This window comes from Hippoglossus stenolepis, chromosome 18, assembly GCF_022539355.2.
Source record: "Hippoglossus stenolepis isolate QCI-W04-F060 chromosome 18, HSTE1.2, whole genome shotgun sequence".
NCBI lineage: Eukaryota > Metazoa > Chordata > Actinopteri > Pleuronectiformes > Pleuronectidae > Hippoglossus > Hippoglossus stenolepis.
This window is the reverse complement of record NC_061500.1, coordinates 13,865,281-13,881,286: the sequence shown is the minus strand read 5'-3', so window position 1 is coordinate 13,881,286 and position 16,006 is coordinate 13,865,281. Positions and strand designations below refer to the sequence as shown.

Below are 16,006 nucleotides of genomic sequence, written 5' to 3'. Positions count from 1 at the left end.
ACAGGAAATTAATACGGGTCATTTTTGACCCATGTTGTGCATTAGAAGGGGCTTGCATAACTTGTTTATCAAAGGATTAAAGGTGTGCTTATTATTATTTTTTTTACATTCATTAAAAAAAAGTTGCATTATAAAAAAGCTGCATTATCAGTTGCATTATAGCTTCTTCAGTTTAAAAACATATTAGCATAGGTGAAAATATAAACTACACTGGATTAAAGATGTAAGAAACTTAATTTATTATGCTTTATTAATGTTTTTTTTATTATTATTTTGGCCGAATTTATCATTTACCTCCAGAAGGTGGTGGTAGAGTAACAACAAAGATTCAAAAATTACTCCGCGAAGAAGAAGCTGCTGACGACAGCAAAGACGACACCGCTCAGCAGCCAATCACACGGCAGGAAGAAGATGGCGGAATCGGAGCTGACCGTTAGGTAGGCTGATAGCAACACATCTCAACGAAGGTCTACTTTGTCTAATTAGTTGTTATATACGTGTGTACCGGTGTGTGGACAGTAGTACGGAACGCGTGTGTGTGTTGAGTCCCAGCAGCAGCCATGTTTGTACTCTACAGCGCGTGTTTTTTAGCTGTTAGCACCACGCTGACTTAGCTTAGCAAGCGCTAGCATTGAAATGTTTGAATGGCTTTCCAGCAGCACCGAGTGTCAGCCGCATGTCAACAACAGCTTGTCAGCAGCAGCAGCATGTCCGCACTCTGCTGTCTGCTCACCAACCAACTCTGCTCATTTAACCAGACGAAGAGCCAGCGTTCAGTTTGTTTTTAAAATGCTCAACTGCTGCTAACGGCTGCTGGAGCCGGAACCGGTTAGTTATGACAAAGGAGAAGCTACTGGTAGTGTTTGTTAGTTAGCCTCCTGTGTAGTGTACAGTAATGTCAGATGTCACTCAGCTAAAGTAAACCCCCTCTTTCTCTTAGGAGCTGTCGAGAATTATGGACCATCCTGCTGGGAAGATCTGCGTTACGAGAGACGGTATGTCCTCTTAACCACCTGTTGTCATGTACTCTCAGTGCTCCAGTGTGCAGCTAGCACAACAATACAGATATGCTCAATTGGAGATAGATATAGAGGAGTATTTATCTATAATGGTCACATCAATACAATGATTCTTGCATTTGTAGAAAAGTGAATTAATACCTTTTGTTCAGTACCTTCTGTTGAATTCAGATATACTAAAATCACATAGATCCTAAGTTCAGTTAGTGAATGCACATGGAGTAAAAGTATTATCTTGCTCAACCAATGAATGATTTGTGTTCTTTAAGGGAATACAGAAAATTACACTAACACTTTTTTGCTGTTCTCATGAAATGTTTGACGGCCACAGGCTCAGATAGATGCAGAGCTGGACAGACACAGAGACAGACTGCATCAAGGTCTCCGTTACTACAAACCACCCAGGTATATTTAGTTATTTTTGTCTTGACATCAAATATGCTATCTTTTTATAACAATGGAAAGGGTGACTGTCATTTTCACTTGTTCAAGTTCATCCTCCGCTGGGAAAGTGAAGGACAACAAAGAAGTTGCACAGCCACTAAAGGATTTTGGTTTGAGGATCAGTAAACTGTTGGTAAGTGTTAAAACGCCGACATGTTTTATGAAGAATGTGATTCACTGTTTTCATTTGTTGCATTTCATGATGATTTAATAACAATGTAATAACATTACAGGCTCTTGATGAGCAGCAGAGTGTGCAGCTTTTACAGTGCTACCTACAGGAGGATTACAGAGGAACCCGGGATTCGTTAAAGGTGCCTCTTCTCACTTGAATATTCCGTTTTAAATTTAAATATTGAATCTGTGCCTGGAAATCTTCTCTCTCTTGTTCAGCATATATATATATATATATATATATATATATATATATATAGGAAACTTTATGTTAATAAATATGTAATGTGATGATATTTTAACTAAGTTTTAAACTTTGTGTCTAAATCTGTTTTGTGTGAGATTTAGTAATTAAATCACTTATGCAGCAGATGTTTGCCACAAAAAAGCTTTTATTGTGAAAGATATTAAGTGAATAACTGAGTCTTCTGTACAGGTTGTTCTCAAGGATGAGCGACAAAGCCAAGCACTGCTACTGAAGGTCAGTACAGAGATCTGCAACTATTTATTTCCTTTATCGTTCCACATAGTTCTCATAATGGCAACTTCCATATATAATCCAGTCAGTATGACTTCTTATGTGTGTGTGTATTTACAGATAGCTGACTATTACTATGAGGAGCGCATGTGTCTGCTCAGATGTGTCCTCCTCTTGCTGACATACTTTCAGGATGAACGACATCCGTACAGGGTGAGAAACAGATGGATTTAGTTCACAACAGCTCATAATTGAAGAACAAATTTTTTGGGGTTGATTCTCACTGAAGGTAATTTTATTTGTTGTTGCTTCTGTAACATAAATCTGGGTGTGTTTGTTATTTGTCCAGGCTGAGTACTCTAACTGTGTCAATAAGCTGGAAAAAGACCTTGTGAGCAACTACCAGTCACAGTTTGAGAGCCTCTTCAAAGCAGAAGCACCAACATGGGAAACTCATGGAAATCTCATGGTAACAATTTGCTTCAAATATTTTGTTAATGTGCTGTATATTGTAACCTAGATCAACTGTAAATATAATGTGTTATTCACTTGTTTGACATGAAGTCATAACTGACATTTGTTTGTCAAAATAATGTTTTCTTTTCCAGACGGAGAGGCAGGTTTCACGGTGGTTCCTGCAGTGTCTGAGAGAACAGTCTCTGCTGCTGGAGATCATATTCCTGTATTATGCTTACTTTGAGATGAGACCGTCCGACCTGCTGAGCTTCACAAAGATGTTCAAGGAGCAGGGGTTTGGTTTGCGGCAGACCAACAGACACCTAGTAGACAAAAGCATGGACTCATTGGTTGACCGCATTGGGTAAGAGCACAAAGGGTTTGTGTTTATGAGAAAACAGAGGAAGCATTAAGTTGGTTGCTGCTGGTAAAATGATCAGGATACATTGAAAGATTCTCTTCTTTATGTAAACACATAATGAAAGCAACTTTGTGTAAGAATCAAATTATTCTTCAAAACAATTGGGACCAAGATATGTACTGAATTGGACAATTCACAATTAGAAAACATGTGGACTCTAGTACCTTGCTTATCGTATATAATTCCTTGTGGTCTTTAATAACTTTCATGTTTCTTTTGGGCTGCAGATATCTGAGCTCTCTCATCCTGGTTGAAGGAATGGACATAGACTTTCTGCACAAGTGTGCCCTAGAAGACTCTACAGAGCAGCATCAGTTCTTCAGTGCTCCAGACGTCATCAAGGTATGATTTGACTTTCTAAATTCAGCAGAAATAAGTATGCTGTAATGCAACATGAAAAAAACGTTCAGTCTATATTCAAAGTAAAAGTATGGCTTCTCACCCCACATAGGCTCATAATGCGTATGGATGGTGATCTGCCTGTATATTGTTTAGATTTGATTGTCTTCTCAAAGCCTCAATGACCGATGAGACTTCAATGTCTGTAAATGACCTCAACAGATCCTTAGTCTATAGTTTTAAGTACCTAAAAGAAACCCCTCAGACATCTGAAGGTGTGTTTTTTTTTTTTCTCTGCCTCTTCCAGGAGATGAGTCAGTTGCTGATGACATTCGGTGACATCCCTCATCATGGGCCAGTGCTGCTCGCTTGGGTCCTGCTGAGACACACATTGAGACCGGACGAGTCCAGCCCCGTGATCAGGAGGATAGGCAACACTGCTCTGCAGCTGGGGGTGTTCAAGTACCTTTCAACCATGTTGAAAGGCCTTGTACTCTCAGGAAATAATGTAAGAGAACACCAGGTGTAATGCACATTTGAAGATCTTAAAGTTGGAAAATATTCTATCTCTTAAAGTTAAAGAACATACAATAGAATCCCTTTTAATGGTTACTGTGTTGTTATAGCTTCTAAAACATTTTAGGCTTTTGGAGAACCCTGTCTCTATGGCCTCCATTAACTTAAACTGCTCAAATTTATATTATTTAGCTGTACACCTTAGAACAGGACCTTTAGTAGGTCTCAATTGAAAGCCTCAGACTGATGGTTCTCTAATCTTATTCTCTGTAGTGCTTCTGGTTTTCTCTAACAGGTAGTAAAATGTAATCACATGGGTCTCTGACTCTTTCCCTTCAGTGCACGGCAAGCACAGCAAAGATGTGTATCTACGGACTCCTCTCATTTGTGATCACTTCTTTCGAAGAAGAAAGCTTACAGGTACTTGGTCAGATTTTCGATCTCTACATTCTTTCTTTTATATTTGTAACTTTTGTTGGTAACATGTCTTCATCATACTGAATGTGCCAGACTGACGGTGTGGCGACGCAGTGCTCCCACCTGATCGATGCTGCTTGTGAAGTCCTTTCTGCTCCCAATCTGCCCGAAGTCTTTTGGGAAATGGTGAGGAAAGAAAACACTGAAGACACAATAGGACAAATGACAAAAAAAATAAGACAATGTGTCCTGATTGTAAATTTTGAATCCAGAAACCAAACATGGGATTGGGAATGATCCTGGACAGTGCGGTTGGGATGTTCCCTCATAAGATTGGACCACTGTTACAACTTCTGACTGCGCTTGTGTCAAACAAGTTGACAGTTAAAAAGGTAGATTTCACACATTCACAGATTAGATACACACTCAAAATTTCCTTATGAAAATGGTTTAACAATTTATTTCTGTGTGACAGGTGTACAACTTTTTGGATAAGATGTCCTTCTTCACACAAGTTTACAAACATAAGCCCAATGACATCATCTCCAAGGATGATGAGACGTTGTGGAGGAGACAAACGCCAAAGCTCCTCTATCCTCTCGGTTAGTTAGTGTGATTATTACTGGGAGTTTTAAGAACAGATACAAATTATAGTGTGTGAACTTCTGATGCATATTTTAAGTATGAATAAGAAGATTTAAGAATTTTTTAATGTCCATTTCTCTCATCTTTGTCTTACCACCTCTATAAAATGTCATTTCAACCACCAGGATCAGGGCAGGCTAATCTGTGGTTGCCACAGGGAGTGCTAGGCCAGGTGATGATAGCAGGTGAACAGGGCTATGTGGTGCGCTGGGACCACTCATACAGCTCCTGGACTCTCTTCACGTGTGAGGTGGAGATGCTGCTCCATGTAGTTTCCACAGCAGGTACACATCATTCAACCTTTCACATGCAGATTACATGCTTCTTAAAAGGATAAGGCTGATAATATTCAATATTATTGATAATGTCAATATATGACCAAAACCATCAATGCATTAGTCCATATCTCAATACTTTCTGTGGCTCTTGGCCATAAGTCACTTTGTTCCTACTGGAGACATGGAATAAATATAAACAAATTAAAGTATGCATCCATTAACCAATTAACAATAATTTATATCCCAAAACAGCGTGGTAGTTTTTAGCAAACAATACACAGGAGGGAGAACACTTGTTACCAATTATAGTGACAAATTTCATGTGTTATGTGTCTTTGAATGTTGGATCAACCCATAATAACCTACAGATCTCTTTGTCCTTGTAATGAAGGACCAATGATGTGGAATTGTCTTGCTCACTGATTTTCTTTTTGTAAATGTCACAGAGAGTTAATCTATATCAGGCTTTGGATACAGAGACAATACTTATTAACAGTATCAGGTCGTTGTTGGTTTAAGTCTGAGGTTGGATTTATAGATGTTCACCTTTACATTCAGTATTATAGTAACGTGTAGTAATGCTCTCTGGCTTTACTTGTGTCAGATGTTATAGCTCACTGTGTACGTGTGAAACCCATCCTGGATCTGGTTCACAAGATCATCAGCACAGACTGGACTGTGTCGGACTGTCTGCTGCCTCTCACTTCACGAATCTACATGCTGCTGCAGAGGTTAACTAACTCATCAAACCCTTTGTGTTTTTGTTGTTTTGTATATATGAAACTGTCCTGATAAGAAATTAATTGACTTGTTTTCTGTGTTTACCTTCCGTCAGGTTAACATCAGTCATCAACCCTCCAGTGGACGTTATTGCCTCCTGTGTGAACTGCCTCTCTGTTCTGGCTGCAAGGATGCCTGGGAAAGTGAGTGTGCTGGCTACTTCTAAACAGAAGTCATGTTTATAAGTGAAAGTACTGTTCTTGAATCCTTATCAAACATCTCATCTTTTATTTATCTTCAGGTGTGGTCCAGTCTGCACCACACTGGCTTCCTCCCCTTTGCCTCCAACCCTTTGACCACCATGGCTCAGTGTGTGAGGTAAATTAATTTTCCTTGCAAATATCTGACATGAATATCTGGGAAAAGTATTAAAAAAGTTGTTATTTTTTTCTTTCTAGTGCTGAGGGGATGAAGGCAGGTAACTATGGCAACCTGCTGGTCCAGATTGAACAGCCCAGGGGGGAGTATTCTGTGACCATCGCCTTCCTTCGTCTCATTACAACCCTGGTCAAGGTAATGGCATATTTAACTGATGTAGAGACACAGCAGTGTTTTCTGCCCAGCATTGTGTATCAGCTGCTGAGCAGTTCCATTAAATATCAAGTAAAGGTGTGACAGTATTTTTTTTAAATCTGGTTTCCTGCAGCTGTAATGTGTCTCTTTCCTTCAGGGTCAGCTTGGCAGCACTCAGAACAAAGGCCTGATCCCATGTGTGTTGCTGGTGCTGAAGGAGATGTTGCCTACGTACCATAAGTGGCGTTACAACACCTACGGAGTCAGGGAGAAGATAGGTGCGGACACAATTTCTGTCTTCCAAAATGAAAAAAATAAAAGCAAACACAGAAAAATCACTGACTTGTCTGTGTTGCTGCAGGTTGTCTTATTTTGGAGCTGATTCACGCTATTCTCAATCTGAGCCCAGAGGGAGAAGATCAGGGCAGGTAGGGATAATTGTTGAGATTCAAGTGACTTTACTCTGTTGATACTAATAGACTGGTACAAGTAGTGAATATAATCATTACCGCAATTGAAAACGGTTGATTCAGAAGTTAACAATTCTACAACTTGATGGTTTTTTTTATAGCTGAGAATAAAACCTGGATACATGCCGTTTCAGAACTTGGAAATTAAAGCCTATATTAAGAACACTGGAATTAATTCTCCGATTGTTACATTCAAATATAATCATTTATTTAGTTTAGTTTAATTTAGTTTCAGGGAGTCTGTTAAATGACATGGATTTAGCAGAATGTTTCCCATCAATATATATATAAATATGCAACTGCACTAGATGTTGCAATGTGGGCTTCTGTCATAAATGATTCGTTTGTTACATAATTCAGTCATTTACTGATCCCAGCTTCCTAAATGTGAGGATTTACTGCTTTTTTGTTTTGTATTATAAAGTATTTGTGGATTTGAACATGACAAATTAATGGACATTTTTTTTCCTTTAGGCTGTTAGTTGTAGCCACAATAAATTTATTGACAGACCATAATCTTGTTACTTGAAAAGTTGCTACTTGAAAAGCTGTTGATGTACTCTTATCGCTCTTGATGCAGCACCCCCACCCTGCAGTCTCTGTGCATCTACTGCCTGGCAAACACTGAGGCTGGACAGGCTGTCGTCAATATCATGGGAGTTGGAGTGGACACAATAGATTTGGTCCTGGCTGCACAGCCCAGCAGGTGATCATTCTGATGTGTTGATGTGTAGTTTTCCTCATTATTAGACCTACACTCATTGTGTTGTGATGTCTGATAATGTAATTTTAATGTTTTCCTTTTCCTCTTCCTGATTCTGACCAGCTGTGGCTCTGAGGGTCCTGGTCAGACCCTGATCCAGACGGTCAAGTTGGCCTTCTCTGTCACAAACAACGTCATCCGCCTGAAGCCGCTGTCCGATGTTGTGTCCCCGCTGGAGCAGGCTCTGACACAGCACGGTGGTCACGGCAACAACCTCATTGTTGTTCTGGCCAAGTATATTTACCACAAACATGATCCGGCGCTGCCTCGCCTTGCAATCCAGTTGCTCAAAAGACTTGCCACAGTAAGAAATCCAGTACATGCATGCATATGGTATATGTGGACTTCATTTTGTACAACATAGAATATTGATGTTGAACTTCATATTTCAACTGTAGGTGGCTCCCATGTCAGTCTACGCCTGCCTTGGAAGCGATGCAGCAGCCATTCGAGATGCGTTCCTCACTCGGCTGCAGAGCAAAACAGAAGACATGAGGATCAAGGTCATGATCCTTGAATTTCTTACTGTTGCTGTAGAAACTCAGCCCGGCCTCATCGAGCTGTTCCTCAACCTGGAAGTCAAAGATGGCAGCGAGGGCTCAAAGGTGTGAATGGATGCGTGTAGTGATGAAAAAGTATATTTGTTTGTGTTGAATCTGGATTCAACGCAGCATTTTTATTTTTCCAACCTATAGGAGTTTCTTCTTGGTGAGTGGAGCTGTCTTCATGTAGTGTTGGACCTGATTGACTCCAAACAACAGGGGAAATATTGGTGTCCTCCTCTGCTCCACCGAGCTGCCCTGGCCTTCCTTCTCGCCCTCTGGCAGGATCGCAGAGACAGTGCCATCTCCGTCTTACGCGCCAAGTAAACACATTTTAACTTTGACTCATTTTCACCTCAAACTATGTGCAACTGGATGTTTTTAAAAGACTTATAAATATACAACTGCTTATTTTTTAACAGAGAACGTTTTTGGGAGAATCTGACGACACCTCTCTTTGCAACCCTCACCCCACCTTCAGATACCACAGAGGTATTTTACTTTTTTCACTGTGCTATTTTGATTAATGTGAGTAATGGGATCATGAGTCATGTGTGTCAACTCAATAATGTTGTTGTTTTCTGGCCCCAGCCTTGTGTTCTGGAGACATGTGCTTTTGTCATGAAAATCATCGGCCTGGAGATCTACTATGTTGTCAGGTAATTTCAGAACATTCAGTATTTTTCCATTTTCATTATTCCCATTTGCAGACAATATTTAATTGACGTTAACTGTGTTTGTGTTGTTGCAGTGGCTCATTAGAGCAGTCTCTGAAGGATGGGCTGCAGAAGTTCTCCAACGCACGAAGATATGAGTACTGGTCCCAGTATGTCAAGTCTCTGGTGTGTCACGTTGCTGAGATGGAAGAAGAAGGAATCTGTTCTTTTCAAGAGACCCAGATGTTGATCTCTGCCTGGAGGATGCTGTTGATTCTTTCCACCAGCCATGTATGTTAACAGTAGACTCAGTCCTGCTTCCACTGTTTCAGGTCGTGTTGTATTATAAGGCTGCCTTGAGGAAGAGTTTGACATTTTGGGACTAGTGATGCTGGTAGACCCTCAAAATATCCAGTGATTTAATTATATTTTAACACAAAATCCTCATAACCCTTGTGGGTCAACTCTCCTCTCATCATGTGATAAAACAGGTTGGACCAAGTTGAGACAGGAAACTCTAAACAGCTGTTTGGTTCGATTTGGACAGAAAACTTCCTCCCAAGTCACACTTTACTCTGCTGCTGCGTGGAGACACTTTCCCTTTCACAAGAATTGATTAGAGGGGATGTGGACGCTACCAAGCAAAGTTTTATTTGTGTAAAGAAATGAAACAGAGTGTGGCTGGTGGGCAAATTGTACAATTAGCTGACCACTGTTGAACACCAGAAACACAGACCACCATTGCAACGCTATTTGGGACATATGCTCATTGGTATTCTTGGTGAGAGATATAAGATGCTTACCATCCTCACCTCTGTGGTTAATTTATCCTGGCATAAAAATTGGAAACAAATCCACCAAATCTAAAGCTCAGTGACTTGTTGCCAAATCTGTATAAAGAATGTACCGTAATGACGCGTTGTGGTTTTACAAGGTGAGGACCATCGTCACTTTGATGCTTCCTAAGCAACAAGTAAATAGTCCAGCTTCCGTTTTTACACGAGTTTCTGTATTGATTAAACAAAAAAGATATAACATCTTAATTACAGAGCAGTGTTGACTGTTTCCATTGTCTGTGCTAAGCTAATAAGCACATTTCCAAAATTGTCCATAGTCTTTTAAATGGCCTGAGAAGTTCACTAGTGTTTAAGAAAGTAAACACTAGTCTTGATCAAACAGAAGTCTGCTGCAGTGATGATTTATTTTCTGTTTTCAGTCTGATGTGATGCAGCTCACAGAAGACTCCACCAAGCTGAAACTGTTCATGGACGTCCTGGATGGGACGAAAGCGGCTGTAAGTTTTCGTGGCACAAATTATGTTCTTGTAATTAATGTCTTTTCGTTACTCTTATCAGTTCTTCTATATTTCTCTTCTTTACATCGCTGTCTGACATTGTAACCACGTTCCTGATTATTATCTCTTAGCTGACGACCCGCACGTCTGGGCCTTGTCTTAATCTTGGGTCCATGATGACCACGCTACTGCTCATCCTCCTCAAGCAGTGGAGAGGGTGTGTATTCATCGACAGAGAGGGAATCAATGTGAACACCTGACATATTCAAACTTCTTTATCTCTAATAAACTACTGGGCTCTTCCTGTTTCCAGTGTGGTAGCAACGGCTCCTGACATCCTGTCTCCCCTCTCCTTGATCCTGGAGAGCGTCCAAGCTAACCAGCAGATAATGGAGAGGACCAAAGCTAAAATCTTCTCTGCACTAATTTCTGTGCTGCAGATTCAGGGACTCAACGGTAAGAGGTCTTTGTGTGTGTTTGAATCAAATGTTGCTGTGTCTGTAGTTTGATCTATTTCTTAATGTAATTTCTCTGTCAACCAGGTGGAGATATTTCCCAGCTGCCCCAGCTGTTGCTGTCAGTGTGTGAGACGGTGAAAGACGAGGCGCTGGCGCTCATTGACAACACTCGCCACATGAGCCAGGCAGCAGACACAATGGAGGACGAGGACAGCATGGAGACCGAGTCTGCCCGCGGCCCACAGAAGGACCAAAGAGACGGGGTGAGTGAGGCTGGAATGATCAGAATGGCCAGAAGAGTTTGTTTCAGATGCTGTTTTTTTTACACTTTAAAGGCCGAATTTGTTTCTTTGTCCCCCAAACTGTAGTCAGTTCATCCAATAGTCAACAATTCAGTTATTCAGAAAACTTCAATCTATCAAAATATTGTCATATAGAGCCAAAGACTCACTGATTAAATTTCAGTGGTCAAAGTTAAAGGTAACCTCATATTATAGTGAATGTGATGAACATTTAAAAAAATCTCCCAGTATTAAGGAAAGTAGAAAAACATTTCCTGGATCACATTTACAGTTCAAACTCAAATGGCAGTCACTCAGCAGAGCCAGTACCTCCAACCGAGGCTCGACAGTCTCCTTCAATTCAATCAAATTGTACCAAATTGCACACACTCATAGATATCAGTTCTCAAAATATGTCTAATTAAATGTCCGGTTCTGACCCGGCCCTTTGCTCTCTCTTCCCATGACACACTTACTGTCCTGTCTAGAAAAGGGAAATTCCCCCCAAAAATCTCTGACCTTAAATAAAGAAAGATTCATGAATTATTCTCTGGGAAATATGTGAAAATGTGAATGATCTATCTCATGATGTAAAAGAAAGTGAGACAAATTCCTAGATCTGCACCTTTGCTCAGATCCTCACCAAAATTGAATGGCTTGTCTCTTGGCCCATGTCCCATCCTTTCACAAAGTTTCTTGAAAATCTATTCAGTAGTTTTTGCATAATCCTGCCAACAAACAACACAGGGGTGAAAATGGTCCCCTTTGTGTTCCTAACGCCACAATGTAAATCCATCATAAAGTTCATTTTGGACCATTTTCCCCCTCACTATGTTTTGACCAGGTGTGTGTGCTGGCGCTGCACTTGGCGAAGGAGCTGTGTCGCACCGATGAGGATGGCGAGCACTGGGTGTCCGTGATGAGGAATATTCCAGTCCTTCCCTCAGTTCTCAGCGCTGTCGAGCTCAGCCTACGCTCCAAACACAACCTCTACTTCACTGAGGCTGCTCTTCATCTGCTGCTCACACTGGCCCGCACTCCGCAGGTAAACCTGGAAGCCAATGGAGAGATTTCAGTACAGGAGTGATGTTCAAATATCCGTGTATTCGAAATGCTGTTCTGGTGATGTGATTTTCAAAGTTGAGATTCCATATCAAAAACAACACCAAGGTTTCTGACCTGCTCAGTTTATCTAAGGGAATTTAGATTTTATATGTGGATACATTTTTGTCTCTGATTTATAGGGCTAACATCAAGTGCTTCAGTTTGGATGAGGGTCATTGTCAACATGCGTGATATACATATAGCAAAAGACGGCTTTAACTGCAATAAATGGTGATAATAAATTAGAGATATTCAGATCAATGAATCATTGTCAGAAGAAGAGAATAGAGAGAAAACAGAGAACTGCAAGGCGGCTCCGTCAAATCGCTCCATCTCCTCCCCACTAAATTCTTGATTCGTTTAAAATGACGCCACAATATTAACACTGATCATCACATAATGAGTGATACTTTTCTTAATAAGTTAAATCTTCATCAGCCGCTCCGCTCTCACAAAAAATGTGACCGGACACACTATTTATCGCAAGTCATTTCCACATTGCATGTTTTCCAAATATCGTGCAGCCTGAGTGACATGTATTAGTTGCATTTATTTGAAGGTGTAGCCCGCTCTAGTTTTGAATCTATTCTTAATGTTGAGTGTGTCTGTGATTGTTTGTCTCCAGGGAGCAGCAGCTGTTGCTGCAGCAGGAGTCATCCAAACCATCTGCCTCCCTCTTCTGAGCGTATACGAGGTCTCTTCCAATGAAGCATCACAGGTGATTTAACATAGAAATGCTTCATGGTGCAGATATAGCACTTAATGCATTAACATGACATAATAACTTATCCATGTCCCCGTGCAGAGCTTCTCCCGCAAGTCCCAGGACTCCGCCTGCTGGCCGGGTGTGTACCGCCTGTGCATGTCTTTAATGGAGAGTCTGCTCAAGACTCTGCGCTACAACTTCATCAATGAAGCCCTGGACTTTGTTGGAGTGCATCAAGAACGCATTCTACAGGTAAGAAGACTGTATGAAGAGATTAAAACACTGTTCGAACCCTGACTGTCTGAACTCTTCTATTTCAACATTCAGCTCTCCTTCTATTGTTGAGAAAACACTAATCTTTGGTTTTCTGTCGCGCTCAGTGTCTGAACGCAGTGCGAACAGTGCAGAGTCTGTCGTGTTTGGACGAGGCCGACCACACAGTCGGCTTCCTGCTGCAGCTCTCCAGCTTCTGCAAGGAGTGGCAGTTCCACCTCCCCAAACTGCTGCGGGACATCCAGGTCAGTCCAGAGTGCAGGTCCACATCAGCTGAGATGAACCTGCAGCTCCACAGTTACTCAGTGTTTGTCTCTGTCTCTTCCATCAGGTTAACCTGTGTTATCTGTGTCAGACCTGCACGTATCTGCTCCACAGCAAGAAGATGCTTCATCACTACCTCCAGGTCACAAACCACACATTTCCTTACTATCATTTGATTTAATAAATGCTTTTTACATTTCTGTTTGATTCTTTATTATAACCACCATGATTTACAGTGTCTTTGTTCTGTGATGGTAAGAAGTAATTAAAGAAACATGTTGCCACATAAATCCATTAAAACCCTTTGAGGATGTTTCTGTACTGAGATAAATAACTGCTTTATTTTTGCTTTTGGTTTTTCTCAGGCTAAAAACGGTGAGGCTTTGCCCCCTGCTCCCCTCCGCAGGACGCAGCGCCCCCCACAGACCCCGTCTAAAGAGGCAGCGGGCGGAGGAGAGAGGGAGGAGGCAGAGCAGAAAGCCCTGCTGGCCGTGCAGTGCAGTTTACTGAAGATCCTCAGCAAAACGCTGGCCACCCTGCAGCACTTCACTCCAGACTGCTGCCAGATCCTCATGGACCAGGTAACACTGCCGGTCCCACTCCGATGGTTCCTCTGACTCCAGAGTGGATCTAAATATTTCATCTTGTGCTGATTGTCTCCCCCCATCTTAACTCAAGAGTGACTTCATTGATTAAAAGTTCAGGCAACATGTCCGTCATCATTGCCCAACCAATTACAGTTCAGCTGTAGTGTTGTCAAGTGGAATTGTCCCGCCCTCGTTCTGGGTGGGTTAGCTGAACATCAGACAGGAAGCCGTGGTGGGCGGCACCGCATGAACCCTCTCACAGTTTGAGCACAAGCAGAGGCTATTGGAGTTCAAGTGCTGGGTTTTGATTGAAAGCATTACAAAAAACCTGAAATCTCACACTTGAATAAAGAGGAAACCCTCATACATTATAAGCTTTGTATTTCTAGCATTGTAAGAAACTCAGCAACATGACACCACAAGTCAGCTTTTTATTCTAGTTTTTCGTGTCCTCTTGTTTGTCAGTGTATGGACTTGGCCGAGTACAGGACCCTGTTTGTTCTCAGCTTCACGACTCCGGCGTTTGACCCTGATGTGGCTCCTTCCTTTGGAACCCTGCTGGCCACCATCAACGTGGCTCTGAGCATGTTGAGTGAGGTACGTGCTCAGAGTTCGACTTCATCGTTCAGTTCCATTCAGCCTCGACTCCTAAACACGTTTGTGCTGCTTGTTTACAGATCGAGAAGAAGAAAGAGCCGGTGTCTTTGAGCATCGCCTCTCTAGCTTCATCAGAGGAGATCCAGGCTCTGAAGTGAGTGACCTCCTCCTGCTGTTATATGAAGTACTGTTTGAATGTTTTGGATTTAGTTTCTAACTTTTCTCTTTCCTTCAGGTCGCTGCTGATGTTCACCATGGAGAACTGTTTCTACGTCCTCATCTCTCAGGCTGTGCGATGTCTCAAAGATCCCTCCATCCTCCCTCGAGACAAACAGAGGCTCAAACAGGAGCTCAGCTCCGAACTGGTGAGAAATCCTCTCTCGGATTTATGTTTTTAATGAACAATTCTAGTGATACTGTTTTTCTTATGAACTGATCCTGTTAAAAAAAGGTTTGTCTGTCATAGCCACTAGTTTACTTTGATTTGTTCAAACCTGATGAACCCACCACAAAATGTGATTCATGGGATTTGTTGACAATAAAAGTACTTCCTGTCTGATCTTGTGTAACTTAAGAGCTTTCATATAAAGCGTAAATATTCCCTATATAATTTAAAGCTGTTGATATACATAATGTATTATGTATGTCCTACAATGGGGTTTCTGATTTTAATTCCCTGGAAAGTTCTTCGCAGTTAAACTTGAAATATGCAATAACAATATTTTCTACCCTCCTTTGTTACCCCCAGAGCACTCTTCTCTCCAGCCTGTCCCGCCACTTCCGCCGGGGCTCTCCATCGTCTCCGGCCAGCGGCATCCTCCCCTCCACCCAGTCCAAACCCCCCACACCAGGCTCCAAGGGAAGCCATGAAGGTCAGGAGCCGTTCATCCAGCTCGTCCAGGCGTTTGTCAGACTCGTGCAGAGATAGAAGACACGATCTGGAACCTGGGCAGGTTCCCCTCCCCAAGAACAATTACTCTTTTACAAAGGAACACTGTTGTACCTCCAGTAGAGTTTTACTGGTGTTAGGCCTCATGTCAGTTCATGCAGTAGTTAAAATATCCCAGATTCTGACCCGAGTGTTTATTCTAATATTGTGATAACTGGGGCCAGACTTTAAACATTTAATTTTGCCAAACCTGATGTTGTAACTGAATTTGTCATGAACACAACCAAAGTGTCAAAAACGCGTCTGTAGACATCGTGGTGCTAAAGATCAGTCGCTGACTGGAGTCCATCTTTCCAAGGCCTAGTTTTATAGGCCACGCTGAAATGTTATTGATCAGACATGTTTCAAGTGCTCCTTAACCAATTAGACCTTTCGAATAGAATCTCCTGTATATTCACCAATTGTAGTAGAACAGCCCGCTCTGCAAGGCTGCTCTACTTTTTCTAATTCTCTTTATTTTCACTAAATCTTGATCTGAACTTTGCTATTTTCTTATCTGTTTCTCCTTGTATACATTTGAAAGCAGCTGCCAACATTTGTACTTAAAAAGTGTATGTTAATAAAGGGAATTGAGTACCACAG

The 16,006-nt window shown here is 41.5% G+C and overlaps 1 protein-coding gene across 1 annotated transcript; it reads left to right on the top strand.

Annotated features, from left to right (window-relative positions):
- The first annotated feature begins 328 nt into the window (after window positions 1-328).
- Window positions 329-16,005, top strand: nup188 (nucleoporin 188). Its single transcript, XM_035183933.2, has 43 exons — window positions 329-437; window positions 941-995; window positions 1,351-1,424; window positions 1,512-1,596; window positions 1,697-1,777; window positions 2,074-2,118; window positions 2,236-2,328; window positions 2,465-2,584; window positions 2,724-2,935; window positions 3,220-3,334; window positions 3,639-3,839; window positions 4,187-4,267; window positions 4,358-4,450; window positions 4,537-4,656; window positions 4,740-4,866; window positions 5,035-5,193; window positions 5,792-5,918; window positions 6,023-6,110; window positions 6,209-6,285; window positions 6,366-6,480; window positions 6,638-6,758; window positions 6,842-6,908; window positions 7,531-7,656; window positions 7,777-8,017; window positions 8,112-8,318; window positions 8,409-8,578; window positions 8,678-8,747; window positions 8,847-8,914; window positions 9,007-9,202; window positions 10,128-10,205; window positions 10,337-10,422; window positions 10,519-10,661; window positions 10,748-10,926; window positions 11,789-11,989; window positions 12,674-12,766; window positions 12,854-13,006; window positions 13,135-13,272; window positions 13,359-13,433; window positions 13,657-13,872; window positions 14,344-14,475; window positions 14,556-14,629; window positions 14,711-14,840; window positions 15,224-16,005. The coding sequence occupies exons 1-43, from the start codon at window positions 412-414 to the stop codon at window positions 15,401-15,403; spliced, it is 5,238 nt and encodes a 1,745-aa protein (XP_035039824.2). The 5' UTR covers window positions 329-411; the 3' UTR covers window positions 15,404-16,005.
- The last annotated feature ends 1 nt before the right edge of the window (window position 16,006 follows it).

Coding starts and splice junctions, on each gene's coding strand:
- nup188 (XM_035183933.2), top strand. CDS start 412: ATGGCGGAATCGGAGCTGACCGTTAG. Junction 996..1,350: donor GATCTGCGTTACGAGAGACG/GTATGTCCTCTT, acceptor TGACGGCCACAG/GCTCAGATAGATGCAGAGCT. Junction 8,319..8,408: donor ATGGCAGCGAGGGCTCAAAG/GTGTGAATGGAT, acceptor TCCAACCTATAG/GAGTTTCTTCTTGGTGAGTG.